This window comes from Macaca mulatta, chromosome 10, assembly GCF_049350105.2.
Source record: "Macaca mulatta isolate MMU2019108-1 chromosome 10, T2T-MMU8v2.0, whole genome shotgun sequence".
Taxonomy (NCBI): Eukaryota; Metazoa; Chordata; class Mammalia; order Primates; family Cercopithecidae; genus Macaca; species Macaca mulatta.
The window spans coordinates 90,977,486-90,997,430 of NC_133415.1; the positions used below are offsets into that span (position 1 = coordinate 90,977,486).

General features: G+C 48.4%; 1 protein-coding gene and 1 long non-coding RNA gene across 8 annotated transcripts in view; one reads left to right on the forward strand and one right to left on the reverse strand.

Moving 5' to 3' along the window:
• The first annotated feature begins 11,058 nt into the window (after positions 1 to 11,058).
• LOC144332156 (uncharacterized) lies at positions 11,059 to 14,136 on the forward strand. The gene is made up of 2 exons (XR_013399930.1): positions 11,059 to 11,494; positions 11,655 to 14,136. It is a non-coding gene; the product is annotated as an uncharacterized LOC144332156 (long non-coding RNA).
• A 1,026-nt stretch (positions 14,137 to 15,162) lies between these two features.
• The window catches only part of TGM2 (transglutaminase 2), a 38,732-nt gene continuing 33,949 nt past the window's right edge, over positions 15,163 to 19,945 (reverse strand). For 5 of the 7 annotated variants that reach the window (XM_077951796.1, XM_015149037.3, XM_077951791.1 and 2 more), the window contains 3 exons: positions 19,058 to 19,218; positions 17,820 to 17,956; positions 15,163 to 17,069 (listed from right to left, as the gene is read on the reverse strand). In XM_077951796.1, the coding sequence (XP_077807922.1) occupies positions 16,919 to 17,069; positions 17,820 to 17,956; positions 19,058 to 19,218 (449 nt within the window). In that variant the 3' untranslated portion in view covers positions 15,163 to 16,918. Of the gene's footprint in view, positions 17,070 to 17,819; positions 18,012 to 18,963; positions 19,219 to 19,945 lie in introns of all 7 variants that reach the window. The other 2 variants (XM_077951793.1, XM_077951792.1) reach the window with 2 other exon arrangements.

The window sequence follows — 19,945 nt, forward strand, 5'->3', positions numbered from 1 at the left end:
AAAGCAGAGCCTAGGGGAGGTTGAATGGACAGTGACAATATTAGGGATTGAGGTGGAGCCGTAAATCCTGGCTCATTATCCCCAGAGTACCAGAGGGATTAGGGTGACTTTAAGAGGAGCCAAAGGAAAGAAGAGAGGCTGGCTCCCAAGGTGAGAAGAGCTGAGGTCCAGCATGGGGAAGGACCAGCCTCTCGCTCTGAGTCCACGTTCTTTCTCTGGCACTCCTGGAGGCAGCCCATCCTGTCCCTGCATGAACCCTGCTGGTAACAGGGAACTCAATGACGTGTGCAGTAGCCTGTTCTCACAAGGTTCATCTCTGGATGTTCAAAAGAGCTTCCTGCCTGCCGAGTGCAACCCTTCCCCAGAAGCTTCATTCAATAATTCAGTAAGTCTCTGGGCACCTACCATGTGCCCTGCCCTCATGAGGAGGGAGCGACATGGCATTGAGCAAGACAAAGTCCCAACTCTCAAGGAGCTTAGGTTCAGCTGTAGGAAGGCAAATATTATACAATGATATCACATAATACCAGGTAATAATAAGTGCTATGACAAAAATTAAAATAGAGTGACATGACATAGTGACCACCCTTGGTAGGGTGGACAGGGAAAGGCCTGAAACATTTAAGGGCAGGCATGAATGATAAGAAGAGACTGGCGACGGCAGACTGCATTTTCCAAAGATGGCTTCAACAATATCTTCCATCGCCCCCGCTTTTATGCAGTGTGACTCACCACTCCTTCAGCAGAAGATGGAGTCTATTTTTCCAGCCTTGATTCTGGGTGGGACCTGTGATGGCTTCGACCAATGGAATAAGGCAGGAGTGATGCTGTCTTATTTCTGGATGTAACCTTTAACTACTCCAGTAGCTTTTGCTTCTGGGTTTTTGGGACTCTTGTTTCTTAGGCCACTTCCTCTTGGAATCCAGCTGCCATGATGGGAGAATTCTAAGCCACATGGAGTGGCCAACCATGTAACTGGGCTCTCAGCCAACAGCAAGAGTCAACTGCCCACCATGTGAATGTGCTGTCTTGAACATTCAGCCCTCGAGCCTCAGATGACTGCAGCCCTATCCCCCACCTGACTGCAACTGCAGAAAGAAACACTCAGCTGGACACAGTCAACCCCAGAAGCATAATAAATTACTGTTTTGTTTTTGTTTTTGTTTTTGAGATGGAGTCTCGCTCTATCACCCAGGCTGGAGTGCAGTGGTGCAATCTCGGCTCACTGCAACCTCCACCTCCCAGGTTCAAGCAATTCTCCTGCCTCAGCCTCCCGAGTAGCTGGGACGACAGGTGCCCACCACCACACCTGGCTAATTTTTGTATTTTTAGTGGAGACGGGGTTTCACCACATTGGTCAGGCTGTTCTTGAACTCCCAACCTCAGGTGATCTGCCCGCCTCGGCCTCCCAAAGTGCTGGGATTACAGGTGCGAGCCACCGTGCCCAGCAATAAATTACTGTGTTATGTCTCTAACTTTTAGGGTATAAGAAATAAGTAGAACACCACTATCCTAAACAAAACAGCTTTGTGCAAAGGTCCTAAAGAGGGAAAGAGTTTGGGATATTTTGAGAAATCACAAAAGTCCAGTTTGGTTAGAGTAGAATGGGTGACTGCGGAACTGACAGAGAGAGGCAGGCCTGCACCAGACCACGCAGCTCATGGTAAGGACAACAGGGAGACATTGAATGGCTAGGCAAGGGCATGCATGATTGGATTTATGTTTGAGAAACTCCCTCTGACTGCAGAGAGGAGAATGGATTCTAGGGGGTTGTGGTATTTTTTAATAATGTTGAATTTTGGGAGGCTGATATTTATTTTTTATTTATTCTTTTTTTTTTTAGAGACAGGATCTCATTCTCTGTCACTCAAGCTGGAGTGCAGTGGCTTGATCATAGCTCACTGCAGTCTTGAACTCTTGGGCTCAAGGGATACCCCCACCTCAGCCTCCTAAGTAGTTCAGCCTCATAAAATGAATTGGAGTTTATTCACTCTTTTTCTGTTCTCTGGAAGAGATTATCAAAGATGAATGTTAGATAGAACTTACCAGTGAAGCCATCTGAGTTTGAAGTTTTCTTATGGGAAGGGTTTTAACAACTTATGGGAAGGGTTTTAACAACTGATTCAATTTCTTTAATTGTTAGAGGACTATCTAGGGTTTTTTATTTTGTCTTAAATCAAAATTGGAATGTTATACCTTCTAGTATGTTGCTCATTTCACTTAAAATTTCAAATTTATTGGATCAAAATTTTTCAGAATAGCCTCTTTTTTCTTTAATGTTAGCGGCATCTATAGTGATGTCCAATTTTTTATTCCTAATATTTTTGTGCCATTTCTCTTTAATTAATCTTCATGAATCTTCATCTTTTAACTGGAGCATTTGATCTTTTGATATTTAATATAATTTATCAGTGTATATGGGTGCTAACCCGCTAGCTTATTTTGTGATTTCTCCCCTCCCCTCCTCTCCCTCCCTCCCTTCCTCCCTCCTTTACTCCCTTCCTTCCTTCCTTCTTTCCTTCCTTCCTTCCCTCCTTCCTCCCTCTCTCTCTCCCTGCCTCCCTCCTTCCTTTCTTCCTTCTTCCCCCACTCCCTTTCTCCCTTCCTCTCTTCCTTCCCATTTTGGATTGATTACTTTTTCATTCTATTTCCCCTCTCCACTAGTTTGGGGATTATGCACTGTTATCATTGAAATTACAACACAAATATTTAACTTACTGAAGTCTAAATATAATCAGTACCATTGCTCTTCTTCCAGGCCTTAGAACACTGCTACTCTAATTTGACATACACATCATAGTTTTGGTGTATTCTAACTATTCTTTTAAAAAGATAAACTCTACAAGACATTAATGTTATTGTTTTATGTAGTCAATGCCCAACTAGACTGGAAGATGGATTGATCGGTTTCTTTGTTCTTCACTTCTCCTTTCATCTCAAGCCTTCAGTCAGGGTTCATATTCCTTCTACGTGAAGTTGAAACTTTAACAAGTTTCAACAAGCAGATTGCGCTCTATTCTTTTTTGTCTGAGCATGTCTTTATTTAACCCTTCTTCTTTAAGTACATGCTGATGAGCATGGAATTTTAGCTGCGTAATTAGTTTCTTTCAGCACATTGAAGGTATCATGTTACTATCACCTGGCTCCGTTGTTGCTGTTTAGAAGCCTTCTTCACTCTGTCATTTCTTTCAAGGTTATTTTTCTTATTTTCTGGTTGCTCATTAGATTTTTCTCTTTCTCTGTGATGTTTTTCTGCTTTACTATGATGTCTAGACATGGATTTATTCTTATCACTTTACTTGAGATTTGTTGGGGTTTTTGAAATTTGTGGATTAGTGCCTCTCATCGGTTTTGGAAAGTTCTCCGTCATTATTTCTTCAGTTAGTGTGTCTGCCCCATTTTCTCTCTTTTAGTTTTCTGAAACTGCTATTAAATAGATGTCAGATATTTTCAGCCTCTCTTCCATGTCTCCCAACTTCTCTTTTATGTTTTACACCTATCTACTTCTCTGTACTATATTCTGGATCATTTATCTTCTGCCTCACTCATTTTTTTCTTTAGCTCTGTTTAATCTTCTATCAAACCCAACCACTGACTTCTATGTTTCAGTTACTGTATTTTTCATTTCTAGAAGTTCTATTTGGGTTTCTCTATTTTTTCAATTATTAAAATTGTTGTAAAATATATGTAACATAAAGCTTACCATCTTAACCATTTTTAAGTTTACAGTTCAGTGGTACTAAATACACACATAATGTGCAACCATCACTATTTGGTTCTCTTTTAATTCTGCTAGTACTTTTAATGGTTTCTGTTCCCAGTAGATATTTGTAAGGTAACATGCCTGCCTTCCTGCAGTTCCCCATCTAGATTGCTAATCCGCACTTATCTGTACCCATCCTCCCAAATCTGGAAGTAGGTTTCATCTCCTTTTAAAATCTTTGGCTGGACAGTCATGGTAGAAACTAAAGCCATCATCATTTAATCATTTTGTGTGTACTCAAAAAACAAAGAAGCAAACACACTTCTGTTAAGTGCTAGGCTATTCTCTAGGGCGTGCAACAATGAATCAGGCCCAGAACATTCCATGGAGGACTTGTTTCCTGGGGGGAGGCTGATGTGAGAAAAAGGACATTTAGAATGAATTCCACATAACTTCTTTGAATGCCAGCTATGTGCTGGTCACATTTCTTGGTTCTGAGTATGCAGGAGGTAAGATACAATCTTCTCTCTCAAAGTTTGTAGTAGAGTAGCAGAGATGAAATGGGCCCTTAAGTAATCATGTAAAATGTCAAAAATGCCAGGCACATGATAGGTGCCTTTTAAATAATCTCTGGGTGAATGATGGTGGATTGGCGTGGGAGTTCAGAGGAGAGAAAACTTGCTTCTGATTGAACGTATTAAGGAAATCTGTAATGGCATTTGAGTCAGGCCTTAGAAATCTGTTACTTTTGGACATCCAAAGGCAAAGGAGAAGGTAGGGACAATTCGAGTAGGAAAACAGCATGAATAAAGGCATGGAGTATCTTTTTATTTTAAACTGCTGCGCTTGAGATATAATTCACATATCGTGAGGTCCCCCTGTTTAAAGTGTACAATTCAATGGTTTTAAGCATATTTAAGAGTTGTGTGGCCGGGCGCGGTGGCTCAAGCCTGTAATCCCAGCACTTTGGGAGGCCGAGACGGGTGGATCACAAGGTCAGGAGATCGAGACCATCCAGGCCAACACGGTGAAACCCCGTCTCTACTAAAAAAAATACAAAAAACTAGCCGGGCGAGGTGGTGGGCGCCTGTAGTCCCAGCTACTTGGGAGGCTGAGGCAGGAGAATGGCGTAAACCTGGGAGACGGAGCTTGCAGTGAGCTGAGAGCCGGCCACTGCACTCCAGCCTGGGCAACAGAGCAAGACTCCGTCTCAAAAAAAAAAAAAAAAAAAGAGTTGTATGACCATCACCATAATTTAATTTTAGAACATTTTCATCATCCTAAAAGAAAACTACTCATTAAATCATTCCTTATCCTCCTGCTTCTCCAACCACGACAGCCATAAGCAACCACTAATCTATCTTCTATCTGTTTATTTATTCTGAACATTTCATATAAATGAAATTGTACAATATGTGGTCTTTTGCGAGTGGCATTTTTCATTTACAATAACATGTTCATGTTTCATCCATGTTGTAGCATGTATCAGTACTTTATTCCTTTTTATTGCAGAATAATATTCCATTGCATGAATATACTGTATTTTGTTTATTCCTTTATTCACTCCATTCAAAGAATGGATGTTACTATCATCCATTGATAGATACTTGGGCTGTTTCTACCTTTTGGCTCCTGTGAATATTTGTGTACAACTTTTATGTGGGCATATGTTTTTTATTCTGTAATTCCACCAGGAATGAGATTGATAGGTAAAATGGTAACTCTATGTTTAACCTTTGAAGAACTGCTGAACTGTTTGCTAAAACAGCTGCACCATTTGATGTTTCCAGAAGCAGTGTATGAAGGTTTTAATTTTTCCACCTCCTCGCTCACACTTGTTATCTGTGTTATGGATCATAGCATTCTTCTGGGGGTGAAGTGGCATCTCTTTGTGGTTTTGATTTTCATCTCTTAGTGGCTAATGATGTTGAATACGAGCACCTTTTCAGGTGCTTATTAGCCATTTGTATAGCTTTTATGGAGAAATGCCTATTCAAATCCCTTGCCCATTTTTGGGGGGGAGGGGGACAAGGTCTCACTCTGTCACCCAGGCTGGAGTGCAGTGATGCCATCATAGCTCACTGCAGCCTCAAACTCCTGGGCTCAAGGGATCCTCCTGCCTCAGCCTCCAAAGTAGCTGGGACTATTATGTGCCACCAGGTCCAGCTAATTTATTTTGGTTTTTTTTTAAGAAATGGGGTCTTGCTGTGTTGCCCAGCCTGGTCTTAAACTCCTGGACTCAAGGCGTCCTCCTGCCTCAGCCTCCTAAAGCACTGGGATAACAGGCATGAGCCACTGCACCCAGACTATTTACCTTCCTATTGCTGAATTGTAAGGGTTCTTTATATATTCTGGATGCTAGACTCAGGTATATACTTTGCAAATATTTCCCCCATCCCATGGCTTGTCTTTTCACTTTATGACATTCTAAGAGATGGAAAAGTGTTAAATTTTTATGAAGTCCAGTTTATGAGTCTTCTCTTTTATTACCAGTGCTTTTGGTATTATATCTTATGTTCTGTTTTGTAATGTGGGGTGAGTCCCATGGGCGGGTTCAGTTTGTGGAAACTCATCAGGCTGTTATAATTTGTGTACTTTTCTGTGCCTGTAAGACTTCAAAAGTCAGTTGTAAAAAAACAGGACTGATAAGAATTGCAGCTTCCTTTACTGGGTCATCGTGAGGACTGGATGGGCAAAGGTACTCACAGTGCTTAGCACAGAGCCAGCCACTGCTTAGTGCTGACACGTAGGAGTGAAGTTGTTACTGTAGTTATTGTTTTTTTTTGTTTTTGCTTTTGTTTTTGAGATGGAGTCTCGCTCTGTCGCCCGCTGGAGTTTAGTGGTGCGATCTTGGCTTACTGCAACCTCTGTATGCCGGATTCAAGCAATTCTCCTGCCTCAGGCTCCCAAGTAGCTGGGACTACAGGTGTGCACCACCATGCCTGGCTAATTTTTTGCACTTTTAGTAGAGACAGGGTTTCACCATACTGGCCAGGCTGGTCTCGAGCTCTTGACGTCGTGATCCACCCGCCTCGGCCTCCCTAAGTGTTAGGATTACAGGCGTGAGCCACCGTGCCCGGCCTGTAGTTACTGTTAAAATCTAGCTCTATCCCTTGTCGGGTGGTGATCTTGGCCCTAAGTCACTTCACCTTGTTGGCCCTCACTCTCCTCATCTGTAAAATAGGTTAGCACCATCCACTTCGCCAGGGCCACCAGGGACCCCAATGAAACAAGATGCGACATCATCAAGCTTGAAGTCTGCCTCCAAGAGGTTCTCACAAAAGCTTGGGTTCATGAAACAGGGAAGAGGAAAAAGAAAAATCAGACTGATGATTGAAGAGGGAAAATTGTCAGTGCAGTGATGAGTGTTTGGGTGGCTGCCACGACCTGGGTGTGGGGCAGCCTCTCAGAGTTTCCACAAGCAGGGTTGGCCAGGCCTGGGAAGGAATGAAGGGGGAGTTGGCCAAAAAAGAGTTATCTTCCAGGGGTAGTGGGGTCTGGTGGTGCCAGGGTGCTCAGCTTGGGCAGGGCTGGTGTACACATCTTGGCTTTAGGCCTGGCTGGGCAAAAGTTGACTGACTCTCCGTGTAGAATAATCAGAAACCAAACCTCCCTCTAACCCCTGACCCCAAACCCCCACTGGTGGCCCCTACGTGATTCCAGTCTTCCTGTCTTTGCCCAAACAATCCCACCCCACCTCCCCTATTTCTTGTTCTTGAGGTCTCGCTCCCTGCCCCTATCACCAGGTCAGGTTTTAAGAGGCCTAAACTTTATACCATCGGAGGAGAGAGTTTCATTAAAGTAGATCATGTATACAGAGAAGGCACAAATCATGTCTACAGCTTGATGAATTTTCCCAAACTCAACATACTCATATAAACTGACATTCAAGCCAAGAATCAGGCCAGGCGTGGTGGCTCATGCTTCAGCACTTTGGGAGGCCAAGGCAGGTGGATCACCTGAGGTCAGGAGTTTGAGACTAGCCAGGCCAACATGGTGAAACCCTGTCTCTACTAAAAATACAAAAATTTGCCAAGCATGGTGGTGCACACCTGTAGTCCCAGCTACTCATGAGGCTGAGGCAGGAGAATCGCTTGAACCTGGGAAGCAGAGGTTGCAGTGAGCCAAGATTGTGCCACTGCACTCCAGCGTGGGCAACAGAGGGAGACTCTGTCTCAAAAAAAAAAGAAAAAAAAGAATTGGAACATTATTCCCAGCACCCCAGAAACCTCTAAGTACCCCTCTCTTGTTATCCACCCCTTAAACATAACCAGCCTCCTGACTTCTGACATCATAGATGAGTTTTGCCTGGTTTTGAACTCTGTATGTTTGCAATCATCCAGTGCATGCCCTGGTGTCTAGCTTTTTTTTTTTTTTTTTTTTTTTTTTTTTTTTTTTTTTTTTGAGATGGCGTCTCACTCTGTTGCCCAGGCTGGAGTGCAATGGCGTGATCTTGGCTCACTGCAACCTCCACCTCCCGGGTTCAAGTGATTCTCCTGCCTCAGCCTCCCGAGTAACTGGGACTACAGTTGTGCGCCACCACACCCAGCTAATTTTTGTATTTTAGTAGAGACGAGGTTTCACCATGTTGGCCAGGCTGGCCTCAAACTCCTGACCTCAACTGATCCGCCCGCCTCGGCCTCCCCAAAGTCCTGGGGTTACAGGCGTGAGCCACCGCGCCCAGAAAGAGTCTGGCATCTTTTACTGAACATGTTAGCAAGATTCAACCATGCTGCTGCTCACAGCTGCGCTCTGTTTCCTCTTGTTCCTGTAGCGGCCCTTGGAATGACAACACCACAGCTTCTGTGTCCGTTCAGCAAGCGCTGCATTTTGGGGTTGTTTTCAGCTGTGGGATATTTGGGGGAAAAGCTGCTATGAATATTCTTGCACGTGTCTTTTGGGGGATATGCGGGCTCATTTCTGTTGGGTCATCCGTGAGGGAGTTGCTGCCTCACAAGGAGAGAGAAATGTTCTGCTTTCGAAGATTCAGGGACTGCAAATTGTGTTCTGGAGTGGCCGCGCCAGCTTCCTCTCTCCTCCCAGCTGTGGAGGAAAGTCCTGCCGTTCCACATCTTCACTGACACCTTGTGTGTGTGTGTGTGTGTGTGTGTGTGTACACACAGTGTGTGTGTGTGTGTGTGTGTGGGTACACACAGTGTGTGTGTGTGTGTGGGTACACACAGTGTGTGTGTGTGTGTGTGTGTGTGTGTGTGTGTACACACAGTGTGTGTCTGTGTGTGTGTGTGGGTACACACAGTGTGTGTCTGTGTGTGTGTGTGGGTACACACAGTGTGTGTCTGTGTGTGTGGGTACACACAGTGTGTGTCTGTGTGTGTGTGTGGGTACACACAGCGTGTGTCTGTGTGTGTGTACACACTGTGTGTGTGTGTGTGTGGGTACACACAGTGTGTGTCTGTGTGTGTGTGGGTACACACAGTGTGTGTGTGTGTGTGTGTGTGGGTACACACAGTGTGTGTGTGTGTGTGTGTGGGTACACACAGTGTGTGTGGGGGGGTACACACAGTGTGTGTGTGTGTGTGGGTACACACAGTGTGTGTGTGTGTGTGTACACACAGTGTGTGTGTGTGTGTGTACACACAGTGTGTGTGTGTGTGGTAGGACCTAGTTCATGCGTGCAGTGCACACAGTGTATGTGTGCATATATACTGTGTGTGTAGATATGTATACACACATACGGGGGGTGTGTGTGTGTGTGTATCCCCATTATTCTGAACACTAGTCCTTCCCTCATGGCACCTCTCACTTCACACTGGTGGTCTGTCTGAATGCTCTGTGGGACAAGCCTGTCCTCAGGGCCTAAATCAGCACCTGGCCCATATTAGGGGCTATATAGATGTGTGTGAGTGTATATATATATATATATATATACACACACACACACACACCCCGATACACACACACACACCCCCCAATAGGTAGATACACACACACATATATGTGCGTATCTATTTTTTGCTTTTTCATTTTTAGTCATTCTCAAGAGGAGGCTGTCATACCACATCATGGTTTTAAGTTTGAGGGAACATCTTTAAGAAAAAGAAGCCAGGCATGTTGGCTCACGCCTGTAATTCCAGCACTTTGGGAGGCTGAGGCAGGTGGATTACCTGAGGTCAAGAGTTCAAGACCAGCCTGGCCAACATGGTGAAACCTTGTCTCTACTAAAAGTACAAAAGGTAGCCAGGTGTGGTGGCATGTGCCTGTAATCCCAGCTACTCAGGAGACTGAGACAGGAGAATTGCTTGAACCCAGGAGGCAGAGGTTGCAGTGAGCCGAGATCGCACAATTGCATTCCAGCCTGGGCGACAGAGCAAGACTCTGTCTCAAAAAAAAAAAAAAAAAAGAAGAAGAAGAAGATAAAAGAAAATGATAAATTGAGTACAAAAAAAAGATAAAAGTAAAAGAAAATGATAAATTGAGTACAAAAGTAAATATTTATAAAGAATGTGAAAAGAAATCACAACAAACTGCTGGAGACTTTCAAGTTTCGATTCCTTTCTTCTAAGCGTTTCTGAGCCTGTTTCCCAGAATTGTGCGCATTCAGATGTTTCCTGATAATGACCTGGGTCCCTGCCCTGTGTGAACACTGCCGGGCTTCCTGGGATTCCTGGTAGGGGGCTCCTGCAGATGAATCTCCCTGAGGCTTAAATGTCATCAGCTTCCCAGGAAGTCACCTCTGCCTGGTGCTCACCTCTGGTCCCTGCCTAACTCCCCAGCCCCAGCTCACAAACTTCCCAGCTACCCCTCCGCTTTCTGGGCTCACAAACTCCCCTGCTCACAAACACTCCAGCTCACAAACGCCCCAGATCACTCTCTCTCTCTCTCTGTCTCCCAGGCTGGAGTGCAGTGGTGCAATCTTGGCTCACTACAACCTCCACCTCCCAGGCTCAAGCAATCCTCCAGCCTCAGCCCCCTGAGTAGCTGGGACTACAGGAATACGTCACCACGCCTGGCTAATTTTTTTGTATTTTTTGTAGAGATGGGGTTTCGCCATGTTACCCAGGCTGGTCTCAAACTCCTGAACTCAAGTGATCCTCCTACCTCAGCCTCCCAAAGTGCTGAGATTACAGGTGTGAACCACTGCACCTGGCCTTACAGTCTTATTTTCACATATAAAGCATCTTGTTTAAGGCTCACAATATCCCTAGGAGGTGTACCCTACTGGAACCCCTATCTCCCAGAAAAAGGTATGGAGGGGACTCAGGACTTGAGGCACCTGACCTCAAGCCTGCCCTCAAAAATGCCCTGTGCTCCCGGAGAAGTCCCTGCATAGTGCCTGGTGCAGAGCATGACTCAAAAACACTGATTCCTTTTTCTCCATCCCTTTGAACTTTTAGAACCCTTGAGTATTGTATTTTTTTTAAAAACTCACATTGAAGTATATCATGCATACAAACGGAGTGCCGTCATGCATATGCGATGGACACATCTTTCCATGTTGAACGTGCTTGTTTACCCAGCACCCAGATGAAGAAAATGAAAAACCATCACAGGCCCCCGCAGCCCCTCAGGCTGCCTTCGGCCTGTCTCCCACCAGGGGAAGCATGATCACAGCTGTTGGTGAACTTCACATGGGTGGAACCGTGTAGTCCTTTGTGTCTGCCTGTGACCTTCATGGCGGGGTTGTCATCATAGAGCCTGCGTTCTCATCATAGAGCCTGCGTCCTCATCACAGAGCCTACATCCTCATCACCGAGCCTGCACCCTCATCGTGGAGCCTGCGTCCTCATCGCGGAGCCTGCGTTCTCGTCATAGAGCCTGCGTTATTACAGAGCCTGCCGCCCTCATCACAGAGCCTGCGCCCTCATTGCAGAGCCTGTGTTCTCATCACAGAGCCTGCGTTCTCTTCGCAGAGCCTGCGTCCTCATCACAGAGCCTGCGCCCTCATTGCAGAGCCTGTGTTCTCATCACAGAGCCTGCGTTCTCTTCGCAGAGCCTGCGTCCTCATCACAGAGCCTGCGCCCTCATTGCAGAGCCTGTGTTCTCATCACAGAGCCTGCGCTCTCTTCGCAGAGCCTGCGTCCTCATCACAGAGCCTGCATTCTCAAGGCTGGATACACCATCATTTTTTCATCACTTTTGCTTTTGATGGTTCCGTTTGGCCTTTCCCCTTTGAAATGGAACACAGGTCTTCTCCGACTCCCAGATGTATCTCTGTGCCTCTGCCCAGGCCTGTTGGGGAGGGAGCTGGGGAGGCTGGGGGAGTGTATGTTCTGACCCAGTGCCGGCCTCAAGTAAACGTGCTTCTAGGAGGCCCTGGCTTGGCCTCCCAGCCTCTGCCCCTCTTTCCCCAACTCCATCAACATTCTGTTGTTCTGAGCTTGGCTTGAGGCCAAGGGGTGAGCTGGCGGGCATCCTAGGTAAACAAAAGCAGCTGGAGAGAAGAAAGTCTTTAGGGGAGGGAGGGTGGACCCAATCAGAACCCCTCTCCACAAGGGCTGAGGGCTGTCAGAGCTTGCATGGCTCGCCTCCCCTGAGAGCCCTGGAACATGGTAGGAGGGGAGGGTGTTGGTAGAGGTTGGGCCTTCTCCAGGCTAGGCCCTGCCTTGGGGAGGGAAGCTGCCTGGGATCAAGTCCCAGCTCTGAAACTTACCAAGTGTGTGACTTTGGGCACATTTCTTAACCTCTCTATGCCTCATTTTTTTAATCTATAAAATGAAGGCAGTAAATAACTCGATGCATGTAAGGATTTCTGACCTGCAGTCACTATTGGCTGTTAGGAGGATGATGTGCCGAGAGACAGCTAGGTACCTGATGTGCACTATTTTATTGAACCTGCGTATTAGTCACGGAAGTAGACACCGTGTCATCCCCATTTGATAGATAAGGAAGTGGAGGCACAGAGAGGGTGACAACCTGCCTGAAGCCACACTGTGAATCTGTGGCAGAGCCAGCTCTGATCCAGAGTCCAGGCCCCTGGCACCAAGCTATGAGCAGAGCTTGGGTGGGGATCGGCAGCCCTGACCTGCCAAAGAGCAGTGCTCAGCACTGTCCTTGTGGGGCCCAGACTCAGCCCTCACATGGGGTTTGAGGGGCAAGGCCTCAGGCTCCTTTTCTTTGTCTGTAAAATGGACATATGCACCCCAAAGAGTCAGTATGCTTCGCCTTCCTGGGTTCCTGGCTAGTGGGCTGCCTGGAGTGGGGCAGGCTTGGGGGCTGATCAGGGAGGCCTGTGCACCTGCCCAGTGTCAGCAGCCCTGGCTGGAGCAGCCCTGCCCCTGCTCTATAGCTGGGAGGCTGTCAGGCCTGGGAGCCAGAGTTGGCAGCCCTTGTTGGGGCTGTGCCCTGACCCTGCCCTTGGGGTGCTCTGGAACAGGGGACAGGCACAGAAACAGCTATTTCTAACTAAGGCTGCTGAGTATCCAGTATCGTAAAGGGCTGGGGAGATCTAGAGGTCAAAGCAGTTGGCTGCAGACCGACCAGGAAGGCTTCACAGGGGAGGCCTCCTTGGAGCAGGTTTTTGCAGACTGAGTAAGAGTTCATTAGGTAGAGAGGATATATCGTAAAAGTGTTTTTAGCACAGGGAATGGCAATAGGTCCCAACTACTCCATCCTTGCCCTTGCTTACCCTCTCTGTATTTCAGGGGTCTGGAAGCTGAAAAATGACATTTCCCAGAGCTGCTTGCCAGCCAGTTTCAGGTTAGGACCTGCCAGTGGGAAAGAGGCCTGGGGAGGGGAGATGCCAGCCTGCCTCTGGCTGCAGCCTCAGGTGGCTTCCGCAGGCTCTGTATTTCCCAGCAGCTATATTGGTTCTAGGGCTGTGGGCGCCAGCTCGTGGGCTTTGCAGCTGCTTCCCAATTTCTAGGTCACGCTCCTTCTCCCATCTGCTCCTCCGCCCCTTTGGATACTTCTGGAATGAACTTCCTCTATGAACTCCCTCTCTGCCTGAAATAGTAGTGCGGTTTCTGTTTTCCAGCCGGTGACTCACTGATGCAATTCTCAAGCCACCCAGCCAGCACCAGGTTGTAGCGTCCAAGGAACAGAAGGATTCGGCACCCAGAACACGTGATGTCATGTTTTTATTTTGATTTATTTTTAATGTGCATGTCATGTCTTTCGACATGACTTTCCAAGGGTGGGGACTGTCCGCATCATCTATTCATTCAACAGACACTCATGAGTGCTTAAGTGCTTCGATGGTGGGGAATGAAATGAATGACCAGGTCCACACACCCATGGAATTGCAGTCTGGACCTGCTTCATCCAGTACTAGCCAGACTGGCTACTGAGCACTTGAAATGCAGCTAGTTCGAATTGAGATGGGCTATCAGTGTGAAACACACACCATGTTTCAAAGATTGAATACAAAAATAAGAATGTCAAATACCTTACTGATTCTTATATTGATTACATGTTGAAATAATGTTTTGGATATATTGGATTAAATAAAATACATTATTAAAGCTAATTCCACCTATGGCTTTTTACTCTTTTCTTTTTTCTTTTTTTTTTTGAGACCGAGTCTGGCTCTGTCACCCAGGCTGGAGTGCAGTGGCCGGATCTCAGCTCACTGCAAGCTCCGCCTCCCGGGTTTACGCCATTCTCCTGCCTCAGCCTCCCGAGTAGCTGGTACTACAGGCGCCCGCCACATTGCCCAGCTAGTTTTTTGTATTTTTTTGAGTAGAGACGGGGTTTCAACGTGTTAGCCAGGATGGTCTCGATCTCCTGACCTCGTGATCCGCCCATCTCGGCCTCCCAAAGTGCTGGGATTACAGGCTTGAGCCACCGCACCCGGCCTTTTTTACTCTTTTCAAAGTAAAAAGAGTCTAGTCTTTTGGTCACTTTTGGTCTAGTGGTCACTAGAAAATTCTAAATTACGTATGTGGCTTGCATTTGTGGCTCATGTTTTATTTCTATCGGACAGCACAGGTCTTGTGGGGGCTGAGTTGGAAAACATTGATTTACCAATTCAGCATTTATTAGTGTCTATTTAAGAGATATGTGGTCCCTGCCTCAAGGGCTTCAGATAGGATGGAGAAGGGGACAGATAGGCCAACGTGGAAGTAAAATTTACTGTGATAAATGTTTGAATTGGTCCATATTCCAGGACTCTGGGGACCTGAAAAGAAATCAAGGAAGGCTTCATAGAAGAGGTGAGTTTGGTGTTAAGCATTATAGGATGAGTAGGAGTTTGCCAAACAGGGAAAGGAGAGGAGGGGCACTACAGGCTCAGGGAACTACACACACAAAAGCCAAGAGGTAGACAACTGCGGGGTGTTCTGGGGATACAGGAAGTTAATTATGGCCCCCAAAGAGATTGTTGGTGGAAGGGGCCGGAGATGGAGCCAGACTGTGTAGGACCTTGAATGCCAGTAAAATTTAAACCCAGGGACAGGGCTGAGGCTCAGGAAAGACTTCTAGGCAGGAACTGGGGGTCCAGGTGTAAGCGAGCTCGTCCACCCTTCTCCCTCCAAACTCATAAAGGACCAGACCAGACCTAGTTTGAGTGTGAAAAATAAACTATTTTATTTCAGTGTTTGCTCCTTGCGGTTCAGAAGCACATCTACTGCCTGCTTGGAACCCAAGGCTTTTATAAAACCGTAGAGAAATAGAGCTCTATGTATAGAGAAAATATACATGTTGATTAATTGTGCGACTCTTTCCTGTGCAAAGCAGAAAGTTCTAAATGCAACAGCATGATTCTCTCCAAGTCCTTCTCTGGGATTTGGGGGGGCCCTGGAGGCTGTGATCTCCTTCAATAGAGAATCCCCCCTTCCTCCAGCCTGAGGGAGGCCCAGTCATGTAGAAAGAGCAGGAGATAAAATCACAGCTGACAACTCATAGGCTCTCCAAGCTTCCTCAGGGGCAGGGGCTGTGTTTGGGGGCCTTAGCCCTGCAAAGAAGGAGTATCTGGGGTACCAACCTTGTTGGTTAGTGACCAGCACTGGCAGCTAAGGTTGTTGGGAAGTCTAGGCATTGCAGCGGGCAGGCTCCTGGGTAGGGCAGGGGTGTCCAGGGCTCTTCTCCTCTAGAACTGGGGTCTGAAGGGTGGTATCTGGGCACAGGAGGGGACCAGGACAGGGCTGGGGACAGAAGGTGGTCACAGTCATGGTTTCACTCTCAGAAATATCCTGGGCCTATGGCTTAAGGCTTTGTGGAGCAAGGAGTGGACCTTGTGGTTATTCACAAGGCTGGGCCATATAAAAGCATTGCAAAGATGGAGCGGAGAGGACCCTTGGAGATGAGCTTGTTCAATCACTCCTCTGACCAATAAGGAAACCGAGGCCCAGAGAGGGGAAGGCAGCACCTGGTCAGATGTGGGACCTGAACCCAGCCAGGGCCCTGACTCCCAGTCCCCCAGTCCCCTCCCTGCCTCCTTGTCTCAGCTGAATCTTTTTTTGATCAGGTCCCAGACAGCCTCTCTGACAGTCTCAGGTCAGGCTGGGGTCATAAGTGGAGCAGTGGACTCACAGTCAGAGGCCCAGACTCTGTTCTTGGGCCTTCACATTACCCAGCCTGGCTAATAATCACGAGGCCACTGGTGCGGAGGGGGCCGCCTCTTTCTCTAAGCCTCAGTCTCCTCATCCTGGAAGTAGCGCCCATCACAGTTTCCCATGGTGATTAAATGGGTTGGTGGCCCCGTGAGCCCCAGCAAGTGTGGGAGGCACCCAGCACATAGTAGGTGCTTCACAATGGTGAGGTTGAGGGGAAGGGCTATTAAGCTTGGGCTGCTGGGATGTGGAGGGGACCTTGGGCCTATCACTGTCCCCACCCAGCTCTGGCTGTCCCAAGGGCCCCTGGAGCTGGGTGCAGTCAGGGGAAGAGGTGCAGGATGCAGTCTAGGGGAGCTGGATTCCCTGATCCAGCCAAGGGGCATGCTGTCCCTTTTTTGCACGCCCCAAGGGGCTATGGAGTAGATCAAACAATATGGCGGGTGGTCAATGGCTTTCCAAAGGGCATGTGGGCAGGAGAGGGAATGTAGGTCTTTCCTCTCTCACCCCAGCCCCAGTCAGCCAAGGTCGGGGCTCCCACTGTTTCTGGCACAGAGCATTCCTCACAGCTAAGGGGGTGAGTGGGGACCCACAAGCTCAGGGGGCTGAGATGGGCCAGGGGCACATTCCATTTCCACAAGCCCCCCTAAGCTGCCCACCCTGCCCTGGGGTCTGGGGCCCAAGAAGGGGCATATTTTGCTCACTAGCTTGGGATAAGGATTGGGATCAAGGTGGCGGCCCTCAGCAGGCTGGGAGCAGGGGTCCCTTAGGCGGGGCCAATGATGACATTCCGGAAGCCCTTCACAGCCTTCAGCTTGTCGCTCTCGAAGTTCACCACCAGCTTGTGGAGGCCCATGTGGAGCGGCAGCAGGTCCATTCTCACCTTAACTTCCTCCCCTGCCTCCACGGGGTCTGGGCTGCAGCCAGAGAGGGACGGTAAGGAAAGGGGCCCGAGGCCTGGCTCCCCCGTACTGCGGTCCAGCCAGGAAGTCACGTGACTTCCAAGGATCAGCACAGCGTCTCCTCGAATTCGAGCTAATGCCGACAGTCATCAGTGGGTCTCATTCTCGGCCCTCTGCGGGGCCTGGACAGTGTGCCCTCCTAGAGTGAACAGTGCGTGTGCACACGTGTGTCCGTGTGCATAAAAGCGGATGGTGCATTTGGGGGGCACAAGTGGGTATATGCTCAGGTAGCCATGTGTGTGAAAAGGTATTGAGCTGTACATAGGTGATCTATGCTTTTTACTGTATATAAGTTACATTACAGTAAAAAAGTAAAAAATAAGTGTGTGCTCATTTGTATGTGTGTAGCTAGGTATCTATGAGGAGACGCCCACGCATGCATGTGTGTGTGCATGCACATGTGTGGACATTCAGAGGGCAGATACCTGTCTATGTGAGGGTGCATGTGTCTGCAGGTGAGCGCTTACTGATGGATGACGTCACTGTGGAGGTCTGTGGCAGATCTGTGCATGGGTGGTGTCAGCATTGAGAGAGGATGTGACGGTGGGAACTCTAGCCCCAGGGTGTTTGGGAGTGGGTACAGGTGTGTGTGGGAGATGAGAGGAGGGGGTTTCTGCCAGGGCTTGGTGCCTAAGGACAGTCTCTACCCCCACTGGCATCTGCCCGCTTCCCCCAGGCCCCAAAGCTAGAGCAGCCAGCACTTACATCTCCACTGTCTTCTGCTCCTCGGTTAGCCCAGCCCCCTCCACAGTGAAGGTGCAGCCTTCCAGGGCCACAGGGAGCGGGTTCTGCAGGGACACTTCGGCCACCAGCTTGCGTTTCTGTTTGGGCTCCCCCAGGATCTGGAAGAGGGCATGGGGCAGATGTCAGGGGCAGGTGGGATCCAAGCTGGGCCGTCTATATTCACTGTCATCTGGCCCAATATTTGCTGAACAAAGCTGTACCCTGGTCTGTCACGATCACCCCCCTCCACCTCTGTGCCTCAGTTTCTTCATTGGGAAAACACTGACCGTGCTACCTGCCCAGGTTCTCCTGCATGGAGCTGCAGTGAGGCTCCACGTGACCCAGGGGGTGCCCAAAGTGCCTCCCTTGTCCCAGGGTCTGGAGGGGAAAGATCACAGGCTTTTGAGCCAGGCTGATCTCTGCTCCTTCTTCATGTGACCTGGGGAAGTTACTCTCCACTCTGCACACGTTGAATTCTTCGTGGGGAGAAATGCCTGACGGAGGGTTCTTGTGAGGATTAACTGAGCTAATATGCGCAAGCCTCCAGCAGAATGTCTGGCACATTGCTCACCGCCTCTCCCTCTGCTGTTTACCATTTAAGTGTAATTGTCACCCTTAGGGGTTCTGGGCTGTGGCGCTGTAAGTGAAGGGCTATAATGATGATGATGGCGATGATAAGGATAGTGAGCTTTCAGTGAGCCCTTATCCTGTGCTGCGGATGGCTCTGTGTGTTTCCTGTGGATATGCTTTTAATTCTTACAACACCCCTCAGGGCTATTATTAACCCCATATAACAGATGAATAAAGTGAGGCACAGAAGGGCAAAGTCACATGCCCAGGGCTGCCCTGGTAGAAACTCAGACAGTGAGACTCTAGTCTGTGCCCTTCACTCCCCCACCCCACCCTGCCTCACCAGTGCCCAGTGCGTGGGGTTTCCAGTCTCAGTAGTATAGCATTTTAAGGATTCGTGACTCTAAGATCCCCAAATTCCATGACCCTATCACTCTGGGATTTTCAGATTCTTTCCTGGAGTCTACGAGTCCCCAGTTCTCTAGGCTTCATGATGCTTTTCTTCGATGAGGCTAGGATTTGAGGATCGCTAAGGCACCAAAGGTCTGGAGCTTACAGGGATGCAGGTGTCTGGGGTGGGGGTAGGGATCTGCCCTCTCCCCAGCGCTGAGCTGCCCTGGGACCCTGCCCCTTGCCCAGCCTGCCCTTACCCGGATCTTGATTTCTGGATTCTCCAGGTAGAGGTCCCTCTCAGCCAGCAGGTAGCTGTTGATAACTGGCTCCACGAGCAGGGCCCGCACCTTGATGAGGTTGGACTCTGTGAGGCAGTCACGGTACTTCTCATAGAGGATGCAAAGAGGAATGCTCTTCTCTGCAGAAGGGGAGAAAGGAGGGTGCTCATGATGCAGAATCACCCCTCCCAACTCTCCTCTTGCAACTCCAAGAGGCACAGAGAGGGGAAGGAATGTGCTTGGGGTCACACAGCAGGGGAATGGCTGGGCGGATCCCAAAACTCCCCACTGTGGCTCCAGGGTTCCCAGGGAGGAGCTGAAGAGTGGACACAGAACAGCGGGTAGAGGACACACTTGGACTCCCACGGGCCTGGGTTCTAATCCTGCCTTTGCCTCCTCTAATGGGTTGACCCCACATGAGCCACTCCACCTCCCAGGTCCTTGACGTTTGGATCTGCATGGCACAGGCACTCCTAAGGCTGTGGGAGGATTAGCTGAGCGAGTGTCCCGGAAGAGCCTGGTGCGCTCCAGACTCAGGGTGTGTGAGCCGCGGGGCCCTTCATCCTGGGGAGGATCAGAGCCGACATCTGCTGCTGCATCAGGCACTGCACTTCCCATGGCGAGCTCCTACTTCACCTTCATAACAACCCTAAAAGGCTTGTACTTGTATTACCACCCAACTTACAGATGAGAAAACTGAGGCTCCGGCAGGTGAAATAACATTGTCCTAGGTCACACAGCTGATATGTACTGTGCAGGCATCTGGATGAATAATCCAGATCTTAGAGTCCAACAACATGGTCCACACTCACTGAAGAATGCCTCTCATGGACATAAGGTCATTTCCCTCCATGAGGCTCGTGATGC